At 37.1% G+C, this 21534-nt stretch overlaps 1 protein-coding gene across 5 annotated transcripts in view; it reads left to right on the top strand.

The window, feature by feature from the left end:
* LOC131034270 (glutamate--cysteine ligase, chloroplastic) overlaps nt 1-21534 on the top strand; it is a 229499-nt gene that overhangs the window by 115255 nt on the left and 92710 nt on the right. For all 5 annotated transcript variants that reach the window (XM_057965714.2, XM_057965713.2, XM_057965712.2 and 2 more), the window contains exons 10-12: nt 3815-3908; nt 4146-4235; nt 4385-4465. In XM_057965714.2, coding sequence (XP_057821697.1) covers nt 3815-3908; nt 4146-4235; nt 4385-4465 — 265 coding nt within the window. The remainder of the gene's footprint in view (nt 1-3814; nt 3909-4145; nt 4236-4384; nt 4466-21534) is intronic.

A 21534-nucleotide genomic window follows, 5' to 3' on the forward strand; every position in this document is an offset into this window, starting at 1 on the left:
CTACTCTAATCTATTTTTCTCTACTACTTCCTTCCTAATTATCTTCTATTAACCTTTACAGGTGAGAAGAGCAAGCATTTTATAGACTTTGAATTAAAACTCAAGGGCCCAAATTGATTTGAAATCAATGGCCGAGATTTTAACAATAAAACCCTAATGTGGGGTAGTTACAACTATGACCACCTACATTTAATATTTGACCAATGATATGATTACACAACTCTGGACATGTGTCCCTTTTTAGAACGGTCCAATGAGAAGTGAGGTATGGTAAGGTATAATATTTATATTCAATTCCACGCCACTTTGATCTTCCTTGGAATTAGTCAAGTTCAATGAACTTGGACATGTCGACATGGCATCACTTGATTGGTTGAGAATGATTAGGTGCCACATTAGCATATATATCTCTTGATATTCAACATAATCCAATTGTTTGATGTGATGGGATATATTCATAAATTGCATCATCGTTATCAAGTTTCTAACTTTGATTAACTCTTCTCAAACTATCTACTTTCCTTGATCTTTTCATGTTGCACCTTTCATTTTCATTTTTAGAATCCTTCTTGTAAATCCTTCTTTGTCTTATCTCACATTCTTGAGCTTTTCTTCATCATGAATATGTGGACCTTATCTTGGTGTAACTCAATCCTTCATCCTAGAGCAATCCTTGAAAAGCTCCGTGTTCATTATCCTTATGGATTCCTTGATATTGATTCTCCTCGCATTGTTGAGTTCCTTCCTTTGATTTTGGATTTCCAAAGAAATCCAAGGTTGTTTTAGAATCTTCGTTGTAGAGAAATTGCTTGAAACACCTCCCTGCATGATGTGATCTTCTTGAGTGTCTTGATGTTGCAAGTCCTTTTTGCCATGTTCCATGCACTTCATTCTTTGCATCAAACCTGAAAAGACAAAAGGAAAACCTTATATTATGATGGTGAATAAAACCCTAGGTTAGTAAGATGCACGAAAATCGTGATAAAAAGTTCAAGTCCTTGCATGAGCAATCCATATTGAAGAACTATAAAAGGAATTAGCATACTAATCAGTGTTCATTAGAATGTTGTGAAATGGCATTAACCTCACCATTAATAATTCATGAGAATTATTTCACATGCCCTTCTTAAATTTTGAGATGGCACTATCACCCCTTAGAAATCTTATTTTAGACCTGGAAATAATGTTTTGAAATCTCGAAAATATGATCAAATTGCCAATAAAATCTCTCTCCCTACTGAATGTAAACCATCAATTTTCCCTTTTACAAATATCCTTCTTTATACTTATAATCTTAACATTTGGTTAGGTCTGATATCCTTGCAGATATTCGTACCTTTCTGGTCTGATCTGATTTTTTTTGTGATCACATCACCCTTGTTTGAATTCTGATTTTTGATGCACACTTGTTTCTTCTTTGGAATTCACCTCTTTCTGTGTGGATTTGCTTCTTATTTTTTGCTCTGATGTACCGTTGTTCTACTTTGGAATTCATTTGAATGATTTATGAAGATGATGATCTTATCCGTTCCTATCTGATTGGCTTCTTCTTCATTCCTGTCTGGTTAGTCTTTCTCAGGTCTGCTACAGTTCTACTCTTTCCTTGATCTTGAAACCTGATTAAATCTGCACCTTGCTGCTGTTGTTACAATATTTAACACCTGATTCTGATTGGAATTCACATTTTCTGTTCTTAATTCTCTTGGAAATTCGCCATCCTTGATCCAATCTGCTCTCAATTCTGCTTGGAATGCATTTTGAATTTGTAGAAATGATATTTTGATGTCTCATATATAGGCACCTCTACACTTGGAATGACAATTTGCCACTAAGGGCCGACCTTGATAGCATTTTCACTTGTTTTTAATATGCAACTTCCAATTTTCCTTACCCTCATTCAGGTCGGCCACCCCTAATCATGGTTTCTCAAATTAAGATTTCAAATTTCTTCATGATTTTCCAGGCCGGTCAGCTTCATTCATCATAACACTAGTAGTTCTAAGCTTAGTGTTCATCGTCCTGGGAGTGAGAAGATGTCACAACTCCACAGGAGAGACAACTGAAACAAGAGAATTAAATAACTGGGTCTCTCCTGGAACAAACCCTTACACAAAAACTGTACTGGAAATCAAAATACAGAGTTCAATGGAATGTGGAAGAGGATCAAAACTGTTTCTTTTTTCAGAAAAATGCCCTTCTTCACAAAATGGTATATAGAACTCTGAGCTCAGTGTAGAAGTATAAGGCGAGGGATGATGTTTCTCCTAGCAATTTTGTGCAATTAATCCTTAGCAAATTCTGCCCTAGATCTGCACTTGCGAATTTTACCCATTAATTCTGCTTTGACCTGCTGGAACTCGGACTAAATCTGCTCGTTATTCATTTTGCTCTCCTTGTATATGTGCTCCACCTTTAGAAATAGCAAACTCCCATTGACAAAAGCTGACTTGAGAAAAAAATGATTTTTATTTTCACATTTTTTGTCTTGCTTAACATGTTAGTGGAGAGGTTTTAACCCAACCAACCTCCTCCTTTCCCCTTAACTCTACCCTAGGAGATTTTACATGTGTGCAAGGATACATTGAGCACATTTCCACATGAAGGATGGAATGATGGGCATAAATCCACATTGGAGAGGAAATTTGCAATATTTCCAAGTGTTGAAAGGCAATTCCTTGAGTGCATTTCCACCTTGGAAAAGGAAATTGTAGCAAATTTCCACCTTGGAGAAGAAATTTGTAGTGGATTTCCACCATAGAGAAGAAGTTTGGAGCACATTTCCACCTTGGAGAGGGAAAGATAAGCACATATGAGCCTAGGAGAAGTAATTTTTGACATTTCCTTGACTATCAGGTGGATTAACTTGCATTTTCTTGACATGGAAAGGGAATTTCTTGTATTCCAAGATTTAGACAAGGAATTTACTTGCATTTCACAACCTAAAGATGGAATGTTTAACGTTTCATCACTTTGGAGAAAGATAGCGAAGTGCAAACTTAACATGGGGAAAGATTTTGCAATTTAAATATGGAATTTCACATTCCAATTCAAGATTTTCAAATTTTCAATATGGAATTTTGAGGGGAGAAATTAATCCAGATTCAGATTTATTAAGGGAAATGCACCTCAAACATGATTTTTTCATTGTAACTCTATCCTTGGAAAATTTCCTTCATTCCATCTTTCACTTAGGAAATTTCATCCATCCTTTCATTTTGACCTTTCCTTGACAAAATCTTAGATTATTTCATTCTTTCCACACTTACTTCATGGATTGACTTATGCATTCACTCCAGATTGACAAGACATCATGACCTTTGTAGGAGCTGGAGACTAAAACTACTACTAAGTATGCAAAACTAAGAAAACAACCTATGCTAAGAAGCGAAAAAAAAGAGGGTGTCCTCATTTGCAATGGAGTGTGTGTGTAACAGGAGGATGGGCTTACGGGAGCTATCTTCAAACTCTTAAGTATTCATCAGTATATTCTAGCCTTTAAAATTATTGAGGGATTTCTCATATTTTATCCTTGTCTTTGCGTTGAAGCTTTCAAATTGTTTAATTTCTCTGTTTCCAACCTTAAGATTATAGTTTACAAAAAAAGTTGAGCATTTTTTTAAGGATGGGGGTTCATTGTTAGCCATAGGCTATTCTATGGAGCATTTGAATAGTAAGATAGTTATGTATCAATACATTGATCACAAATTGTGCGGTGTACAGTTTCAGAAACAGAATAGCTGAGCAGATTCATGTTTCATTTAGATTTTAGCCTGGTATTTTCTCAAGTTTGTTTAATATAGTCCTTTTGGTGCAGGTTTGAAAGTTATGTGGATTATGCTTTAGATGTTCCTATGTACTTTGTGTATCGAAAAAAGAAGTACATCGACTGTAGTGGCATGTCATTCAGAGTATTGAAACTTCTTGACATATCCTTTTTATATTATATTGTACACCTTTCATTTTAGAAATTAAAGTGATCTGGATATTTTCACACATATTCATTTTGGATAGGAAATTTTTGTAATGTCAGTTCATTAGGTATCATTGTAACCTAGATGATATGTTCGGCATCATTTCTGCTTATTTATGGAAATTTCCAATCTTAGGCGGAAATTTTCTTATATGATATTGTTGTCCTGGTCCAGGATTTCTTGGCAGGTAAGCTTCCTTCGTTACCTGGTGAACTGCCTACACTTAATGATTGGGAAAATCATCTCACTACAATCTTTCCAGAGGTTATTTTCAGGCATATTTAGCTCTATTACGAATGCAGACTGTTATTTGAACCAGTTGAATGTTGGTTACTTAGTTGCTAGGTTAACGTCAATGCGTTTTTCAAATTTTATGAAGATGTAATAAGTATAGCTGTATTTTTTTTCTGCAGGTGAGGCTTAAAAGATACTTAGAGATGAGAGGTGCAGATGGAGGTCCATGGAGAAGACTGTGTGCCTTGCCAGCATTATGGGTACACATTTAGTGTAAATAATATTTCTTTGATGAGTTAACATAAGAAAACAGACCCATAGCTAGATTATGAGATCCTAACCAACTAAGGCATTTGTTAGAATTGACCTGGAAAATACGAAAAAGGATAAATCTTTCCTTTGAGCTAGATATTTGAAGGAAAGGATCAGAAAATTAGAATATAACTCATGAAAATATCCAAGTTCAGCATTTCTTTAAGAGAGCAGTTTATTATCTCTTACAGTTTCATTTACTGCACACCTATACCTCATAGCTATACTTATGGAAGCACCTTTTTTCCTATCAATTCATGCAGTTTTGCTTGCATCTTCCAAAAGTCATTTCTTATGTTGGGAATTTTGAAATTTACTATCTACATCAAAGGAAGTGTCACAGGAATAAGCTTGAAGGAATGTGCCATTGGAATTCTGCATTGATCATTTGACTGAGCCAAAAATTGTTACCCCAATCTGCCTGCTTTGCTCTCAGGTACATGTCGAAAATGCTAGCTGCTGCCAACCAATCCTTCGTTAAACCTCTACTCAACTACTGATATCAGCTCAATCCAAATATTGGTGAGAAATCTTTCAATTGACCAGACTGCACACCAAATCAAACCTGCTATAATTTAGGATCTCTTCCTGCATCGGCTCTAGAATTAGGCATCTTCTGTAGATTCTCATTTTGTAACATGCTAACTATTCATAAAGAAAATATAAAGAAAATTTAATTTACTTTTGCTAAAAGAAAATGCAAACTTACATAAATCAAAATTTTCGAAACTTTTCTAACTCTTTTGAATCAAGAATTGAAATGTAATCAAACATTATCTGAGTAAAATTACATAAACAAATCGTAAATTGTACTTTCCTCCCAACATTAATTAAAATGCAATAAGTAAAAGAGAAGGGTAGAGTTAACTGATGTTTGCTTTCCAAACTAGAATCTCATACAAGTCTCAGCTTATTCTATAGGAGGGAGAGCATCATCAGGGTGCTTTACCTGCAACCATAGACCTACCTTATTGAAGTAGCCCTACCTTTCATGAGGGTGTAGACACATGACTAGGTCTCGTTGCCATTTGAGCCTAGTGTTTAGAACCTATGCGACTTTAGTCGGTCACACACTAGAGGTACCTCCTGACTAGTATGACCTTCTGACTAGTATGATCTTCTGACTAGGAAGTATATCTGATTCATGTAAATTGAGGGATACATGCAGAACACTGTGCCACCTTGGCCAAAGGTTAAATATAGTTGCAAGCAGATTTAACATGCTGTCAATGTTCACCAACCTGTTCAACTTGTTCATCTTTACTCAAGTTCTAGTTGACTTGACTAAGTGGACTTAACCACTTTGACATGCTAACTGCATTCTGTCAACTAAACGAAAACTACTCTAGAATCAAGTGGATTTATTTAAGTCAACTTTCAGTTTCAACTTCAATATAATCATATTACATGTGTAGGATTGCTCAAGAGTTACTACCCTCATTATGATTCTTATTAACCTTCCTCATTGATAATTATGAAAGCAAGTGTTTCTTCTATCCACAATACATGTGTACATATGTGCGCATTCCGTGCACATACATGCATGTGTCTTTTCACATAAATGGGCACATCATGTGTCTATGTATTTGCATCCTTGCACATACATGCATACATGCATGAGTCTCCCTTTCCTTTTTGTTCTTACACATTCATTATATTACCATGTTTCCCTTACTGATCTATAATTGGTTGTTTTATTGTTCATACTGGTCGAAATGAATAAATGCGTGAAAATAAATTGAAATAACTTAAAAAACTAAATGAGTATTTAGTACACAAACCCACAATTCTTTTCCAATAATCAAAATTAACAAGCATACAAGGTGAAATCCTTTGCATGGTAGAGGATGATTGGCAAATAATAGTTGTCAATTTGATAATCAAACCTTATCAACAGCAATACAGTCAAACCCCAATTCTGAAAATCTGAAAATGGCATAATTTCCAACACTCTATGACAAAGCCCAGATAATATCACTCTAAACGCCTCTTGAAGGATGATAGGTAGAAAAATGACGAGGGGCGTCTAGATATGAATGCTTAGTATGGCCTGAAGATAGATAAAAATCTGATTGGAAATGTTGCTATGAAACCCACGTGCCAGCTTTAGGGAGGTACAAACAAGCTAAGTAAGGTACAGTTGGCTTAGGAAGTGATTAATGGCCTCCAACCTGCAATAAATTCTTCAATCTGCCTTCAAGTAACTCTGTAAACCCCTGAATAACTCTGGAAATCTAAAACAATTATGCCCTTGTATAATCTTTGAATGAGATTATAAATTGTGTGCTCTTCGGTGATCTCTCACATGTGCAAACACTCTCCTCACTGAGGGATTTCATCCTCAGTATGTAACATGCTAAAAAATTTAAAGGAAACATTTATTCATAAAGGTGACTAACTGAAACGAATGTAACCGTTGTAAATTGCCGTTTCATTGCAAAGTAACATAAAGGAAGAGATTCTTTTTTTTTTTTTTTTAAAAACAAGGATAACGATTACTGGAAGTAATTTCATTGAACTCAAACCAAACATATATGTAAGAAAAAGAAATAAATAACATTGCATGAAATAAAAGAGAGAAAGGGGTTTAGAGAGTACTCTTCAACTGATGCTAAGTTTTGAACTTCAAAACTCTGTCATGATCCTGGTGAGGAGGGAAAGTATCATTAGGGCGCTTTTCCTCCCAACCACGAACTATCTAGTCCCTCGTGGCATATCCAATTGGATTGGGCCGGCCCTTCGCAGGGAGGTAATGGAAAACGGAACTCGATGCCATTTGAATTGAAGATAATCCTACACAAGGAAGAGAGCCCATATTTGGCCTTTATTAACTGGGATCCGCCATTAAGTTACAATTGATTAGCAAATAATGCCCTTTTTACACATGAAGGTTACATTAATCTCCATCGTCATTAGTTCACCACAGATTGGCATATATGATTGTATCGGCTTGTACTCTACCTCATCCTGAGGTTAAAGGCCTTATTTAACTTAGATAAAATTTGCTTCCTTCTAATTTCATTGAAGCATGGTTTAAACTGAATTACTTACCTTAGTGAGGGAAAGATGAGATAGATGACAAATTGCTATCACCCCCATCAACACTTGCTTCTATGTTTTGCGTGTATTTAGAGCATTCGTGCTGGTACTATTCTGTTTAGAAAACTATTTATTTTGCTTGATTGTCAATTGCATTAAGGGCAGAGAAGCTATGTATTTCTATACATAGGACTATTAGCTTTAAAAGCGTTATAAGCTCCCTTGCCTATCAATCCCTTTCTTGCTGAGGTGATATTTACTAAAAGTCTAAGTGCTCCCAGAATGATATTATTATGCCCATCTGCATGAATGAGCTTTGAAGTATTACTCTAGTCAGACGATCTTACCAAGCTGAAGATAACTATCTTGATTGATGCTCTAATATGGGAACTCCTTTTTCCCCAATATTTCCAAATATGAGCGATTACACTTGTGAGCGAATTCATAATTACTCCCTCGTGACTGCAATTTAAGGGTTCTAGGGCATAGGTCTAGAACAAGAGAGTTTTAATTTACAGTTGACAATGTTTGTGCTGACATGGCGACTATTGGTCACGTAATTGCTTAACATTCATTTGTTATCCACTCTAGAACTCATAAAAGTTAATGTTAATTTCTTTCTCATTAAGATTGCAATAATTTGAGATGTTTCAATTAAATCCCTGGCATGGGAAAGTCGGGAGCATAAGAGCTGCCAGATTGTATGCACAATTCCTAAGCATGGAATATAACTTTGCCGGACATGTCTCTGTTGTCCTGGCATCTTGAGAGTAACCTCTCCATAGTGATGCTATCTGCATCGAAGTACAATGGTGCTCTTCTACCCACTGCCTTCCTAGGCTAGGGTATAAGTTCATTTCTTAATCTAGAGAAGGTAATCCCAATCGGATAATTTTACCTTAGTGCTGTCTTGACTTTCCAGTCTTAGAAAGTTCTGAAATAACTTGAATAAGAGGTTAAATTCTTCATAAAGCAGACTCGGGTATGAACACCCTTTCATTGAGTGGTATATGGCCGCACCCCTATGCTAATAAAAGCTTACCAGTACATGATAAAGTATGTATACACAGACACACTGGTATAAATACCTTCACATACACTCAAGTATTATCAGATTCTTCAGGTTTAGGCTCAATTTTCCTAAGCAAACATAACAGCTAGATCGTATGCAGAGGTTTGAAATAAAGTTCTTAAGTTTCACAAAAAGGCCGCTGCCACAGTTAAGGTTTCATAACAGAGAGAATATAAATATTATAACTAGAGATTGATATATCGCAGAACCAGTGGTTCTATTAAAGACCACAGATAATTATAGTTTTGACTACAAATTTTTATGAAGAAACCAAGGTTCTGCTGTTAAGATTTCTAGACTTCGACAAATCTGAGATAGTTTATTCAAGAGGTAAAATATCCTATTACAAGTCTAAAGGATATGCACCCCCTCTAATCTGAGGGTTATTTTTCGGCATAATTTAACAATTGCGCTCAACTTTCTTCCAAGCTTTATATCACACCTGTATATATATATACTATGTCACAAGATACGGCGATTTTCATGGATGAGGTTCGAATTTAATCGAATTTCAAACTTCTATAAAAAAAATCGAATTTAATCGAATTTCCTCTATAAAGCACTGCTATCTGCCTCTAAACACAACTCATCTGGTCGTGAGTATTCTTTGTATATGCTTTGTATCTATTGGGTCATGGGTGTTTGCAACTGCTGGGTTGCCCTCGGATTTTCTCCAACAAGGGTCGCTATTCTGATAAATTATTTGAAGTATACATATATTTAAAAATAAACAAAATTATAGAAGGCGAATTTTATCCGAATTTTTTTTCGAATTTTTCCCTTGTCGAATTTCATCTGAATTTCATGGCTGTTGAATTTGAATCCGAATTCGAACTTTGTGACTTAGTATATATATATACCTCATATATACATACATATATATACGCGTGATTATGTAAATACGAATGATGCATTAAAGTTGACTCTGTTGCAATAAATATCAGGTTTGTCAATTTTAGATTTCAGTTGTCTAAGAACCTTCCAACTGTATATTTGTTTTGCATATGACAATGGTGTTATAATAGTACTATGAGACTGTTCATGCCCTTGGTTCTTGTTTTACTTCAAAATCAGTTTGGCAGTCCCTTGAAGGATTATTACCCAATTTGTTAAGGCTTCTATAACAGCTATATGCATCTTGGATGATTCATCACTATTTCTGGGTGGTACCACACTTGAATTTCCTCCCAACTATGCCTATTTGAATATAAGTAATAACCCATTCTCTCATACTTATGGAGAAATGTATTTTTCAATATATGCATAAGAACTTACATAACCTGATGTATATATACATACACGTATGTCTACATGCGGGTATGTGGTTTCAAACTTGCTCATACTCTTAGCTAAGGCTACGTGGCATATTTTCCTTAACAGAAAATGAGAGCTAAATAATAATTACAGCTTAACCCTACTGTATTTTGGGAGAAACCACAATAGTCTGGAACCGTTTGGAATGTCTTTTTTATCTATTTATAATAAAAAAGCAATTAAATACATACAATCATTCACCCATATGACCTTCAATCATACATATACATACACATACATTTATATCTTGTGGGTACATTGATATACCTGTATGTATTTATATAAATCTTTATATAAATCAGAGGTATGTCTGATTTCATAAATATATAAACTGGTTCAGACTTCTTAATAATCTTCCTTAACTAGTAATGCAGAATTTCCAGACATTACTCTTCCTTTCATAATATGGGAAGCAGAAATTAAAGGCATTTGCATTCTTTTCTTCTTTTAAAAAAAAAATAGGAATCCAACAAACCTCAAACCCTATGAAAATGCTTAAGACTTAAATCATTTCGCACTTGCACACAATTTGAATCAAAACATTTGATTCTAAATGAAGTAGAACAAAAACCACCAGCTGGGTTTTGAAATAATACATGACCTGAATGTTCTCAGAAGAAAAACTCTTGAAGAATGCCCTCCCAAAGTCGTTCTTTACTCCAAACCCTTATTCAGAAAATGCAAGAAGAAAACCAATTTCGCGGAGCCAAAAATCCTTGTTTCTATGTTTACCCACCAGCAGGAATGAATCGTTTCTCTTCCCTATCGCCTATGTATTTGGCAACACGGTTTTCTTACTTCCTTCCTTGCCCTAATACCAGGCTCCATACCAAAAACTGCCTCCATCCTCACGTGATTTAGCAGTTCTCATGCCAAAAGCGTGTTTGTTTAGGCTTCTCCGTGAAGAATTCATTCACGCATTATCCATGTTTTAGCTTCTGCGGAAAGGTTTGCCATATCATGCCGAAAGAATGTTCTCTCCCATTTTAAAAACATCGTATAACATTTATGATATCGAACCCCCCATATAATATGCCCGATGGATATCTTCACAAAATGATAAAAGGAGCTTATAATGTTATGCGATAATATTGTTTAATATGCATTACATTTTTGTTTTTAAGGCAAACCCCTTTTAATTTTGGCCAATAAAATATTATTGACAAGTGATATTAAAAGTTCAATGAATCATGCCAAGAAGGGGGTGAAACATTTATTTTAAACTTATTTTCATTTAAGCTATAGGATATCTCTTATTTCTTTATTTATTTATTTTATTTTTAAAATAAATAATAATGTTTTTCCCATTCCTTTTTACTTTTAAGGTTAGGTAACCTTTCAAATTTTTTGCATAATATATTCATATATTTGCATATATGAATATATACGCCTTAGGTAGGCATGCCTATAGGGTCATGTAAATTGTTGGGTATATGTATTGTCTCATATCCATGCTATGCCTAAGAAGTATATATTGATATATATACTTATATAAATATTTATGCATGCTTAAACATGAGCTTTTGAGGCATTTATATAATTAATTAAAATTTCCTTATAATAATAATAATGAGATACCTCAAAACGCAACAAAACCTAGGGTTATGAACCCTAAACTCTCTGCACGGACCATCTAGGTTTCTTGACACAATGACTATCAAGGTTTGGCAAGGTCAACATAAATTTACCTGGCTCAGGTTAGTGTTTTCAGTCGGCATTGAGTTTTTTTGTTTCCTTTACGTCCCGACCTGATGATACTTTCCCTCCCTTCTTGGAGGCGACGAACTCTTGCACACACTTGGCCCAATTCAATCAATTAGTCTGAAATCTTGTCGTAATTCTGACAATTCGAAAAATATTATTAACATAAATAAAATATCTAAAATATCATCATGATAGATATCAAAACATCAATCTAACCGTTGTAAGTCATCATTTCACTATACTGAACACAAATACCATCTAGGGCATCATCACTCAGTTATAACATAAACACCTAGGGCACGATTAGCATCTGTGAGATTTTGCCAAGATCAAGAGCTCAATGAAATGTACAAAATAGAGACACAATATAGGACAAGAATAAATTGTATTCTCATCAATAGAAAATGATCAATAATATCAATTACATACAATGTAGATGAGCTTGCTTATAGAGGCAAGGCTAGGGATATGTGAGCACACAAACATGACATGTGGCTCAATAAGAAACAAGGGTAGGTAGGAAATAGGTGTGGTTAGGTAGGAGAAATAATATAATAGTCCACATGAGGTGGATCACCCATTGAATGTGGAGTGTAACAACAAGATCAACACCATAAAAGGTGGAATTTCTCCTACACATACTATCCCAATGTGGCACAAACACCCAAGTGTCTCATACCCAAACTACTATGAAATGCATTTCCTAAGTAAACTTAAGTAAAGTGTAATAATATCCATGATGAATAATTATTTACACCAACAGCGTCACATAAATATTGCATAAAACAACTAGGGCATAAATGGGATGTAACACAGTAAACTTGAATCGTTAGTAGCAAACCTTTGCTTTCCATAAAGATTCATTGATTTGCAAACAAGAATGAATAAATTTAATACAGGAAATAATAATACAGATAATAATGCATACTAGATTAAAATATATATTTATTCACACATGAAATTATTTTAGAGAAGAAGACCAAAGATGGTTGGCCAAGGATTACAGTTGATCCGACTCTATCTTACTACCTTCCTTGACGGTACACAACATATTTAAAGGACTTGACGGTTGCGAAGATGAGCACATCTATCAACCAACCGACGCTTATAACTACTTGAGAGTGACAACCCACTTAATACAAACAATTAATACATTGGCAGATAACCAATATTATCGAACATAACAAAAAGTATTTTATGCCGACGACATCATCCCCCCGAAGAAAAAGTCGTCTTCCAGCCAACAAATAGATCAAGTAATATTTGGGTTAAGTAATGACAAGAGTTTAGACAATGACTTATACTGGACAACCCTAACTTGTAGTGTACCTACCAAATCAAATGGGGGTTTGGGGGCAATGCCCCTTGTGGGGGTCTAGGGGCAGTGTGGAACTCCATGGCGCACATCAATTTTCTGATTTTTGAAAATAGCAAAAACAATGCTGATGAAGCCAGAAAATAGAGATTTTGCAGTGTTTAACCAATGTAAGATGTCGAAATTCTGATTGAGTCGTACTCTCCACTACAAAATTAATCATCGTATTCCATTGTAAGATGTCAGTGGTACCCTATGCTCATTGCACAAGAACTGTACGAAGGGGACTAATTGCCGTATGGTAGCAGAGTACTCGAACTGTCGATGTCGTACTACAAGAACCCTTCAAGAATCCACAAACTATTAGTTGTAGTGAGTTGCGAAGTCATATGGATACCAACCATACCAAGAATCGATTTGCCAGCCGTACAAGACAATGTGAAGTATGTACCAAGGGCAGTTGTACACTGCGAGTATAATACCGTACACATGGGTTGACTATTGCTTGTACAGGATAAAGACCTTGTTAGGCTCGTATGGGAGGATGGGATGGGCGTATGAGATATGGGGATGCCTTACATGGTGAATGTCGTAAGGGTTGAGAAAGTCGTACTTGATGAGTGGCTACCATCCATACGGGATATATGGATGCTACACGTGATGAATGTCGTTTAGGATAGTTATGCCATACGTGACAGATGCCAAGGGGATGTTCTACATGCAAATGCCAAGGTGCTAAGATGCTAGACTGCTGTACAGTTTCAGGAATAACTTTCCCTGCATGCAAATGACCACGAAACCGTACAAAATTCAATGGATGTGACTGTACGGTTGCACACCGTATGAAGTGGCCAAAGGTGGGTTGTACGGAAAGAACAAAAAAATTTCATACGACGGGAAATTGTCGTATGGTGTGGAATGAAATAAGCTGCCATTGTATGAAATAGTAAGGAGTGTGTATGGGTGCAAGATGAAACTGCCCTACACAATATCGTATAGGTTGAAAATGAAATTGTCGAACAGGTGCAATTTGAAACTGTCGTACGAGGAAGTTGGGAGTATTATAATTAATCTTCTTATAAGTCTCCTCAACATTTGATATTTTATTTTATTCAACATCTTTTTTCCCATAAAATCATTTTCTCATTTTCTTTCTCCTTCCCTGTAAATTTTTTGTGGTGTTGATTTTCGTTGACAAGTATATCTACACTCCTCACTCCACATTACATATTCTACTCTTTGTATTGTTAGATGTATCCTTCATAACTTTACATGCTTTCATTCATTGGTTGCTCTTCATTGAGAGTTGTAGCTTTAAGAAAATTACATGTTGGTGAAAATTCCTCGTATTCCTCCATTGGCTAGTGGAATATTCCATTTAGGGAATTTGTCTCATCTTTAGAGCGGTTTTCCATCTCAAGCACCCCTTCATCATTAGGTTCCATGGCTTTCCTTCCTTTGTCCATACCTAACTCTTTGTCTTCAAACTTTGATTCAAAGGATGCCAACTCCTCACTTACGGTTTAATTTCTTAGGTTAATGACGTAATTCCTTTACTCTCAATTGAGAGCGTGTTTCGCTTCCAATTGTGATCCGCCTTGGCAGCAATCAACCATCCCCTCCCAAGGAGTGTGTCATGCACCTTCTTTAACAACGGGATGATGAAGAAGTCCAAGAGAAATTGTTGTGTCCCAATCATTATTTTTTGTGCCATCAACGTCCCTAACATCTTGATTCCATGCTGGTGGACACCTACCAAGTCAAAGGTTGGCGGCTAGAGTGTTGGTCTTTTGAGGCATTTCCAAGTGTCTTTTGTAGTACGTTAACTCCCAAGCCCTTGTTGACGGTGGTGTTTGTCGGCTTTTGGTCCATTATTTCCATCTTGACAACGATTGACTTCCTCCCAATGCTCACTATTAGCAACATTGGATCACTGGCCTCATTCCCCTCATGTGGTGGTTTCCCCATCAGTTCCTCTTGTGGCTTACATTGTTTGTGGATGACTGTTTCGTCATTGATTGTGTTGTTAATTGCCATTCTCAGTTGCAGCATAGTTTGAAGAAGGTTTGTCACCTTGATGGGTATGGTTGTTTGTAGCACCTGTCGAACTATGTTCTTCTTTGACTCTCGCAATGACATACTTGCAGTTCCATTGGAGGTTATTCGTTCCTTCACCAACACTTGTTCTACTTCCGCTCTGGCTTCTCGGAGTCATTCCTTCTTTGTACAAGGGTCTAGGCACACTGCCTTCTTCGTCTATGTTCTCATGATTGCTAGAATGGCCTCATCTTGTTTTGCTACATCCAACATATTAATACCCTTTTGCTTCGAGCAGTTGATGTCTTCATGATCCCCTGATCCATAGCATTTGGTTAATAATTGTATGTTGCCTTTCTTATTCTGGCAGTCTCTCACAAAGTGTCGCCAATCACTACATTGTCGACACTGTAGGATAGGACGTTCTCTGGAGTCGTACTATATTTGATTCCACCATTGTTGATTTCCATAACCACCTAGCAATACATTTTGTGGTTTCGATGGGCTAGACTCTGTGATGTCCCCACCTATGAGCACATAAGTAACTTCGTGAAGTTTCTAGGAAGAGACGAAGTTATGACACAAATAGCACGTATATGCATTACACCGATCATGATAGCTTGATTAGTATGGATTAAATCATATCAGACATGTTATTAAGATACAAGCAGTGACCCTTGTCCTTCGTATAATGCATAGCAGCAGTGATTACATGCCCAACACCTTTCCAACGGTAGAATCTCGATGACTAAGTTACTGTTCGGAGTGATTAAGTAATAGTGAGACTATACGTGTTAATAATATCATTTGTGATATTGATCACACCCATCGTAAGAGAAGAATACCCTTCTGCGAATGCGTGAACGTGTTCGACAAGGATGTGTCGGATTTATTAAGGATTCAATTTAACAAGATAGATCACAGGGACACCTTTAGACATATGATCAATTTCTAACAATAAGAAGTCAAGTAAGTCGGGATGATTATGAATATCCGTTAATCATTGCTAATCAATAAGCATTGCAACAACCATTATACGAGTCACTATAAACATCAGCAATTACGACTAATCATATTCCATGAAAGATGAACCCGATTGTTATGAAGGAAGGCGTTGGAAGGAGATGTGCCTCCTCGATCATGAAGAGGTGCTATCCTTCAAGGAAGACAGTTATATGTAATGAGAGATGCTATCGGTCTGGGTTTTAAGGAGGAAGAAATTCAGAGGATCATTATTGACATTGGACGAGATATAGAAGAAGCCCGATAGCTTCAGAAGAGAATTGGTGACCCGTGTAGGAGTAGCCTCACCACAAGAGAGGCTAGGAATATTGTAAATATCGTGCAATCAGATTGGGTACAATATTCCCAAGTCAGACCAAGACTTCAGAATAATTGTACCGAAACTGTCATTATGTATATATAAATGATTGTATGACTGAGGTTTAAGTCGTATTATTTGCAGACCATATGTAATTAAGTTGTAACATCCTCCACGTCCATATTATGCTGTAACTTTCTACATCTATTCATCAGATATCAATCAGTCCAGAAAGGAGGTTCTCATTGGGAACATCAAAGTGGTATCAGAGCGAAAAACCTTGCCATCCTGTGGGAATTTGGTGAATGCAAACATATCAACGAAGAAGGGGCCAAGCATCCATGTTAGAGCAGTTGGCAAAAGAAATGATGGCTTTCATGGAGCAGACCAATGATTAATTCGAAAAGACTAACCGGCTAATCCTCCGAGCCATTCAAGGCATGAGTAACAACAATACAAGGGTTAATCCCAATCTGGGAAGAGACACACACTCCAATCGATCGGAAAATGAACATTCGTCTCAAGGCCCCATTGTTAGACCCACCATGCCAAAATTCTTGCCCAGAGAAGAACCCATGCCAGAGGGTGAGGAACCAATAATTGAAAATGTGGAGGAGATAGCTGCGATATATGCAAGGTTAGATCTTGAAATACAAGAGTGCATACCCTTCAAAGAGTACTATGAGGTTAAAACCCAAGCCAACCCAAATAGGAGGAAAAAGAATCTTGGGTTCAAAATTTGGATACATACTTATCACTCAGCCCTATGACGGAGGAGAACGCCATCAAAATTTCTACGCTTCATTTGACTTGGATAGCACACGATTGGTGGCACCACGACCTTGTCGCTCAAGATCATCGGAGCATCACCATATACAATGAATTCACTGAAAGGCTCATCATGAGATTTGATCAAAGACATCTGGAATGGTATTTCAAGGAACTGACCCTACTTACACAACAAGGCTCGGTGGAAGAATATGCGAATGAATTTCAGAACCTTGCAGTCATGGTTCGCAACCTCTCTCAAGGAAGGCTTACCTACTTATTCATAGAAGGACTCAAAGAGTCAATCAAGAAGATAGTAAACCCCTTGGAACCTCAAAATGTGAGTGAAGCAATACAAAGGGCTATCAAAGTTGAAGCTAATTATTCCAAGGAGAGACCAAGATATGGCCTCCAAGGCATATCCTAAGAATGGCCATAGAGAGGAACCACATAAAGAAAAGGGAACACAATGCCATTTTTGCAAGGAAACATAGAGGCTCGGGCATAGATGCCAAACCAAGGAAGGTCCAGGACAAGGGGAAGAATTAAGAAGGAAGAACCTATGCTTCAGATGTAAAGAACCAGGGAGGCCGGATCATCAATGTAAAAGAGGTCAAGTACACCAAATGGAAGAAATTGAGGATGAAAGGAAGGAAGGAAGCCCATGTAAAAGACCAAGGATAGAAGAAATAGAACATGGGACCTTAGCTGTAATTTCAAGCGAACATGAACATGGGCTGCTGCGACTTAAAGGAGTTCTCAAAGGACAAAAAGTGATCTCCTTGGTAGATAGTGGGGCTTTCCACAACTTCATTAGCAAAAATTTGGTGGCTAGAAGGAAACTAAAAGCTGAAGAATTTGAAGGATTTAAGGTGGCCTTAGCTAATGGGACCATCAGTCATTGCACCAAGGTTATCCCTCAACTAGAGATCAAGATAGGAGACCATCCTATCAAGGGGAAGTTCTATGTGATCACATTTGAGAACGATATAATATTGGGTAGGCCTTGGATCCATTCATTGGGTCACTTCACCATGGACCTCCCAAACCTTGAGGTTTGTTTCCAGCATGAAGGACGAGAGGTGACCTTAAAGGGCCTACCTAATGGAGATCCAAAGGTAGTTTCTTGCAAAAATATAGAAAGAATCGTTCGACGTGGATAAGGAGAATGGATCGCCCAATGTTTGCCATGGTTCATATAGATATCCACCCCATATTGAGGAAGCATAAGAGGGTCTTCGAAGATATTCCACAAGTTCCGCCAAGAAGGGGGTTTGAACACTCCATAGAACTTGAAGAAGGTGCCAAACCAGTAATTACCACACCCTATAGACATCCACGATGATTCAAGGAAGAGATTATAAAAAACCATCAATGAACTTCTTAAGATGGGGCACATCCAACCAAGCTGCAGCCACTTTGGATCAACCATTGTTTTAGTCAATAAAAAGGATAGAACCATGAGGATGTGCATAGACTATGAAGCCCTCAACAAAAGAACCATCAAGAACAGGTACCCTATACCAAGAATTGATGAACTATTCGATGAGGTTCATGGGGCAAGATATTTCTCAAAGATAGATCTGCAAACAGGTTATCATCAAATCAGCATGATGGAGGAAGATGTACCCAAGACAGCCTTCCGATGTCATCATGGGCACTTTGAATTTGTGGTCATGCCCTTTGGCCTTACAAATGTACCGGCCACTTTCCAATCATGTATGAATCACATTTTTCGTCAGCAATTGACAAAATTCTTACTTGTGTTTTTTGTTGACATTCTTATTTACAGCAAAACATGGGAAGAACATCTCCAACATATTGATGAAGTACTAAGCATCCCAGAGAGAGAATCCTTATACGATAAAGAGGCAAAATGCGAATTTGGCATGAAGGAGATACCGTACTTAGGTTATAAGATTAATGAAGAAGGGGTGAGCGTTGTGTTGTGCGTATCGCACACACACCCCGTCTCTGCGATAGGGGGCCCCTCATCATGTTTAATCTGCTCGATAGGAGAGAAGAAGCCCTGAATTTGGTGGACAGAAAGGGCAAGTAATGAAATCGTAAATTCCTCTTAGATGCCAGAGTTTGCTATGGCTAAGAATCAAATCGCCCAAAGTCTTCAAGTTCACGAAAACTCCAAAAGTTGAAAACTTGCAAAATAAACCAATTACCCAAAATGATTCATAGTCAAAATTGCGTGGAAGGGGTTTGTAGCAATGTAAGGTCGCGCGTTTCAGTTGAAATGCCCAAAAGTTAGAAAATGAAATGCAAAGTGTCGCGCAATAACCCTCAGTTGGCCCGAGAATCGCAAACTTTTACAAGACAAAATTGGTATAATAAGCTGAAATGCGAGCAAAAATATGGAAGTGAAAATTTGCAAAAGTAAACACTCAGGCCGAAAATCGTGTGAGATTTGAAAAGTTGTTTTAACAACTTTATTTGCAAATGCCTTTCATAACCCGAAAATGTCATAAATCTTGAAAAAAAATGCTTTTTACCCGAAAATCGCGAAAATATGAAAAGAAAGGGCGTTTAACTAAGTCTTGCAAACTGGCCTTTTAGGCCGAAAAACGTTGAAATTGCACGAAAACCATCTTCATAGGCCTAAAATGAACACTAGTCCAAAGTCTCGTGAAATGTTCATACCACCCGAAATCGCTGAGAGAGTGAATATCGCATGTAAAAGGAGCTCAAACTAAATCGCCCATTTTCTCTAAATAGCCCGAAAATGAGGAGCTTGTCATTTTGAAATAAACCCTAGGTCGCGCGATATCATCATGAACTGAAAATGACATAAGACATTCACGTGAAGAGGATGAAAAACCGAAAACATAAAGCTCACAAAGCATTTGCAAATCTTGCAAAAAGGCCCAAAAGGCCGAAAATAGTTAAACTCGCAAAGGAAGTATTCACATATCGTGCATTCCCCTTCTTAGCTGAAATTACTAAGTGCGAACTTGCAAAAGGCATTAGTAGGCTGAAAAAGGGAAAATAAAAAGCAAAACTCTCAAACCATCTTCTTGGCCGAAAATTTCAAAATGACTAAGGCTTGCAAAACGTGGTTCTAGGCCAAAATCGGCTAGTGAGCTAAAAATAGGAAAGGGTGAAAATGATAACAAACTCGCAAAATAAGCCTTTAAACCGAGATTCCACTTAAACTCAAAATCGGCCTACATGGCCATAATGCAAGCAAACTCTAAAAATGGCTCATTTGGCCGAAATTAAAGATAAAGGGCAACATTGTGTATTTTTGCCTTAAACGCCTATAAGCAATTACAACGTTGCGGGTTCGCAAACCACGTTTCTAAGGCCGAAGGGGTGTATGGTCTTGCATTTTGATCTTTTAGCCCGAAGTTGAAGACTTAAGGCGAGAACGAACACTAAATGAAAGTCGCCATTTTTCCTCAAATATGCCGAAAATGGAGTGAGAGATCATAAATCACAGACCAAAAGCAAATGTACATCGCATAAAGGAATTTCAAGTTGAAAATAATCTTCTAGAAGACAAATCGCACAAAAGGCTTCAAACTTGCAAAATCGGTCGGAGAGCCAAAAGTGTAAAAATGATAAAATGATGAACAAAGAGTTCTAAATTGCCTACAGGTCCCGAAATCCGAGTGAGAAGGCGGAAACATTTAAACTTAATATCTCGCAGTCCACCTCTCAGGCCTAAATTTGGTTTTAATTCAAGAGTGAATCAAGACGACATTTAAAAGATACATCTCACAAAGAGCTTCTCAAAGCCAGACATCATAAATAAAATTTAATATTTGTCAAATTAAATTAATTAATTTTTCAAATTGATTTATTAAAGTGAAATCAATTGCTTGCAGGTTGCAGGATGTCATCGGAAAGAACTAGGAAAAAGCCTGAAATGACAAAGCCATGCGGTGAAGGCTGAAGAAGAAGATATAGGAGCGCACTGCAGGAGCGCAAGATCTGAACCGAGCATTGGGAAGCGTGCCACCAGACCCCAAGCTAAAGTCCACCATCGGGATCAAATACCAAAGAACTCTCTGAATGCTGCAAGTCTATGCATTCCTGAGAAATACACAGCTGGATTTAATTCCAGGAATTCAGTTTTAAGAACTGAAACTGTTTTATTGTAAAACTACCTGTGGGCCCCACTCAAGATATTTTGTACCAAAGGGGACATAGGCTAGTTATGTCCAACCAGTGGATAGACCTAAATTAAATCCAAACAGTTGTAGGTAGTTGAAAAAGTGGCTGGGTGGATGAATGAGAGTTTAATGGGCATGGGTTAAGGCTGCCAGCTTCTGGGAGGTAGATCAGGACCCTTGGGTGCAATCCATCCTAGCCTTTGGTTCATATTGTATATTCTATAAAAGGCAGAGGCCTTACATTTGTAAAGGGTTAGAAATTTGTGAGTTAGAATTTGTAGTTAGATTTTAGAGTTAGAGTGGGTTAGATTTTAGGCATA

This window comes from Cryptomeria japonica, chromosome 11, assembly GCF_030272615.1.
Source record: "Cryptomeria japonica chromosome 11, Sugi_1.0, whole genome shotgun sequence".
Classification (NCBI taxonomy): domain Eukaryota; kingdom Viridiplantae; phylum Streptophyta; class Pinopsida; order Cupressales; family Cupressaceae; genus Cryptomeria; species Cryptomeria japonica.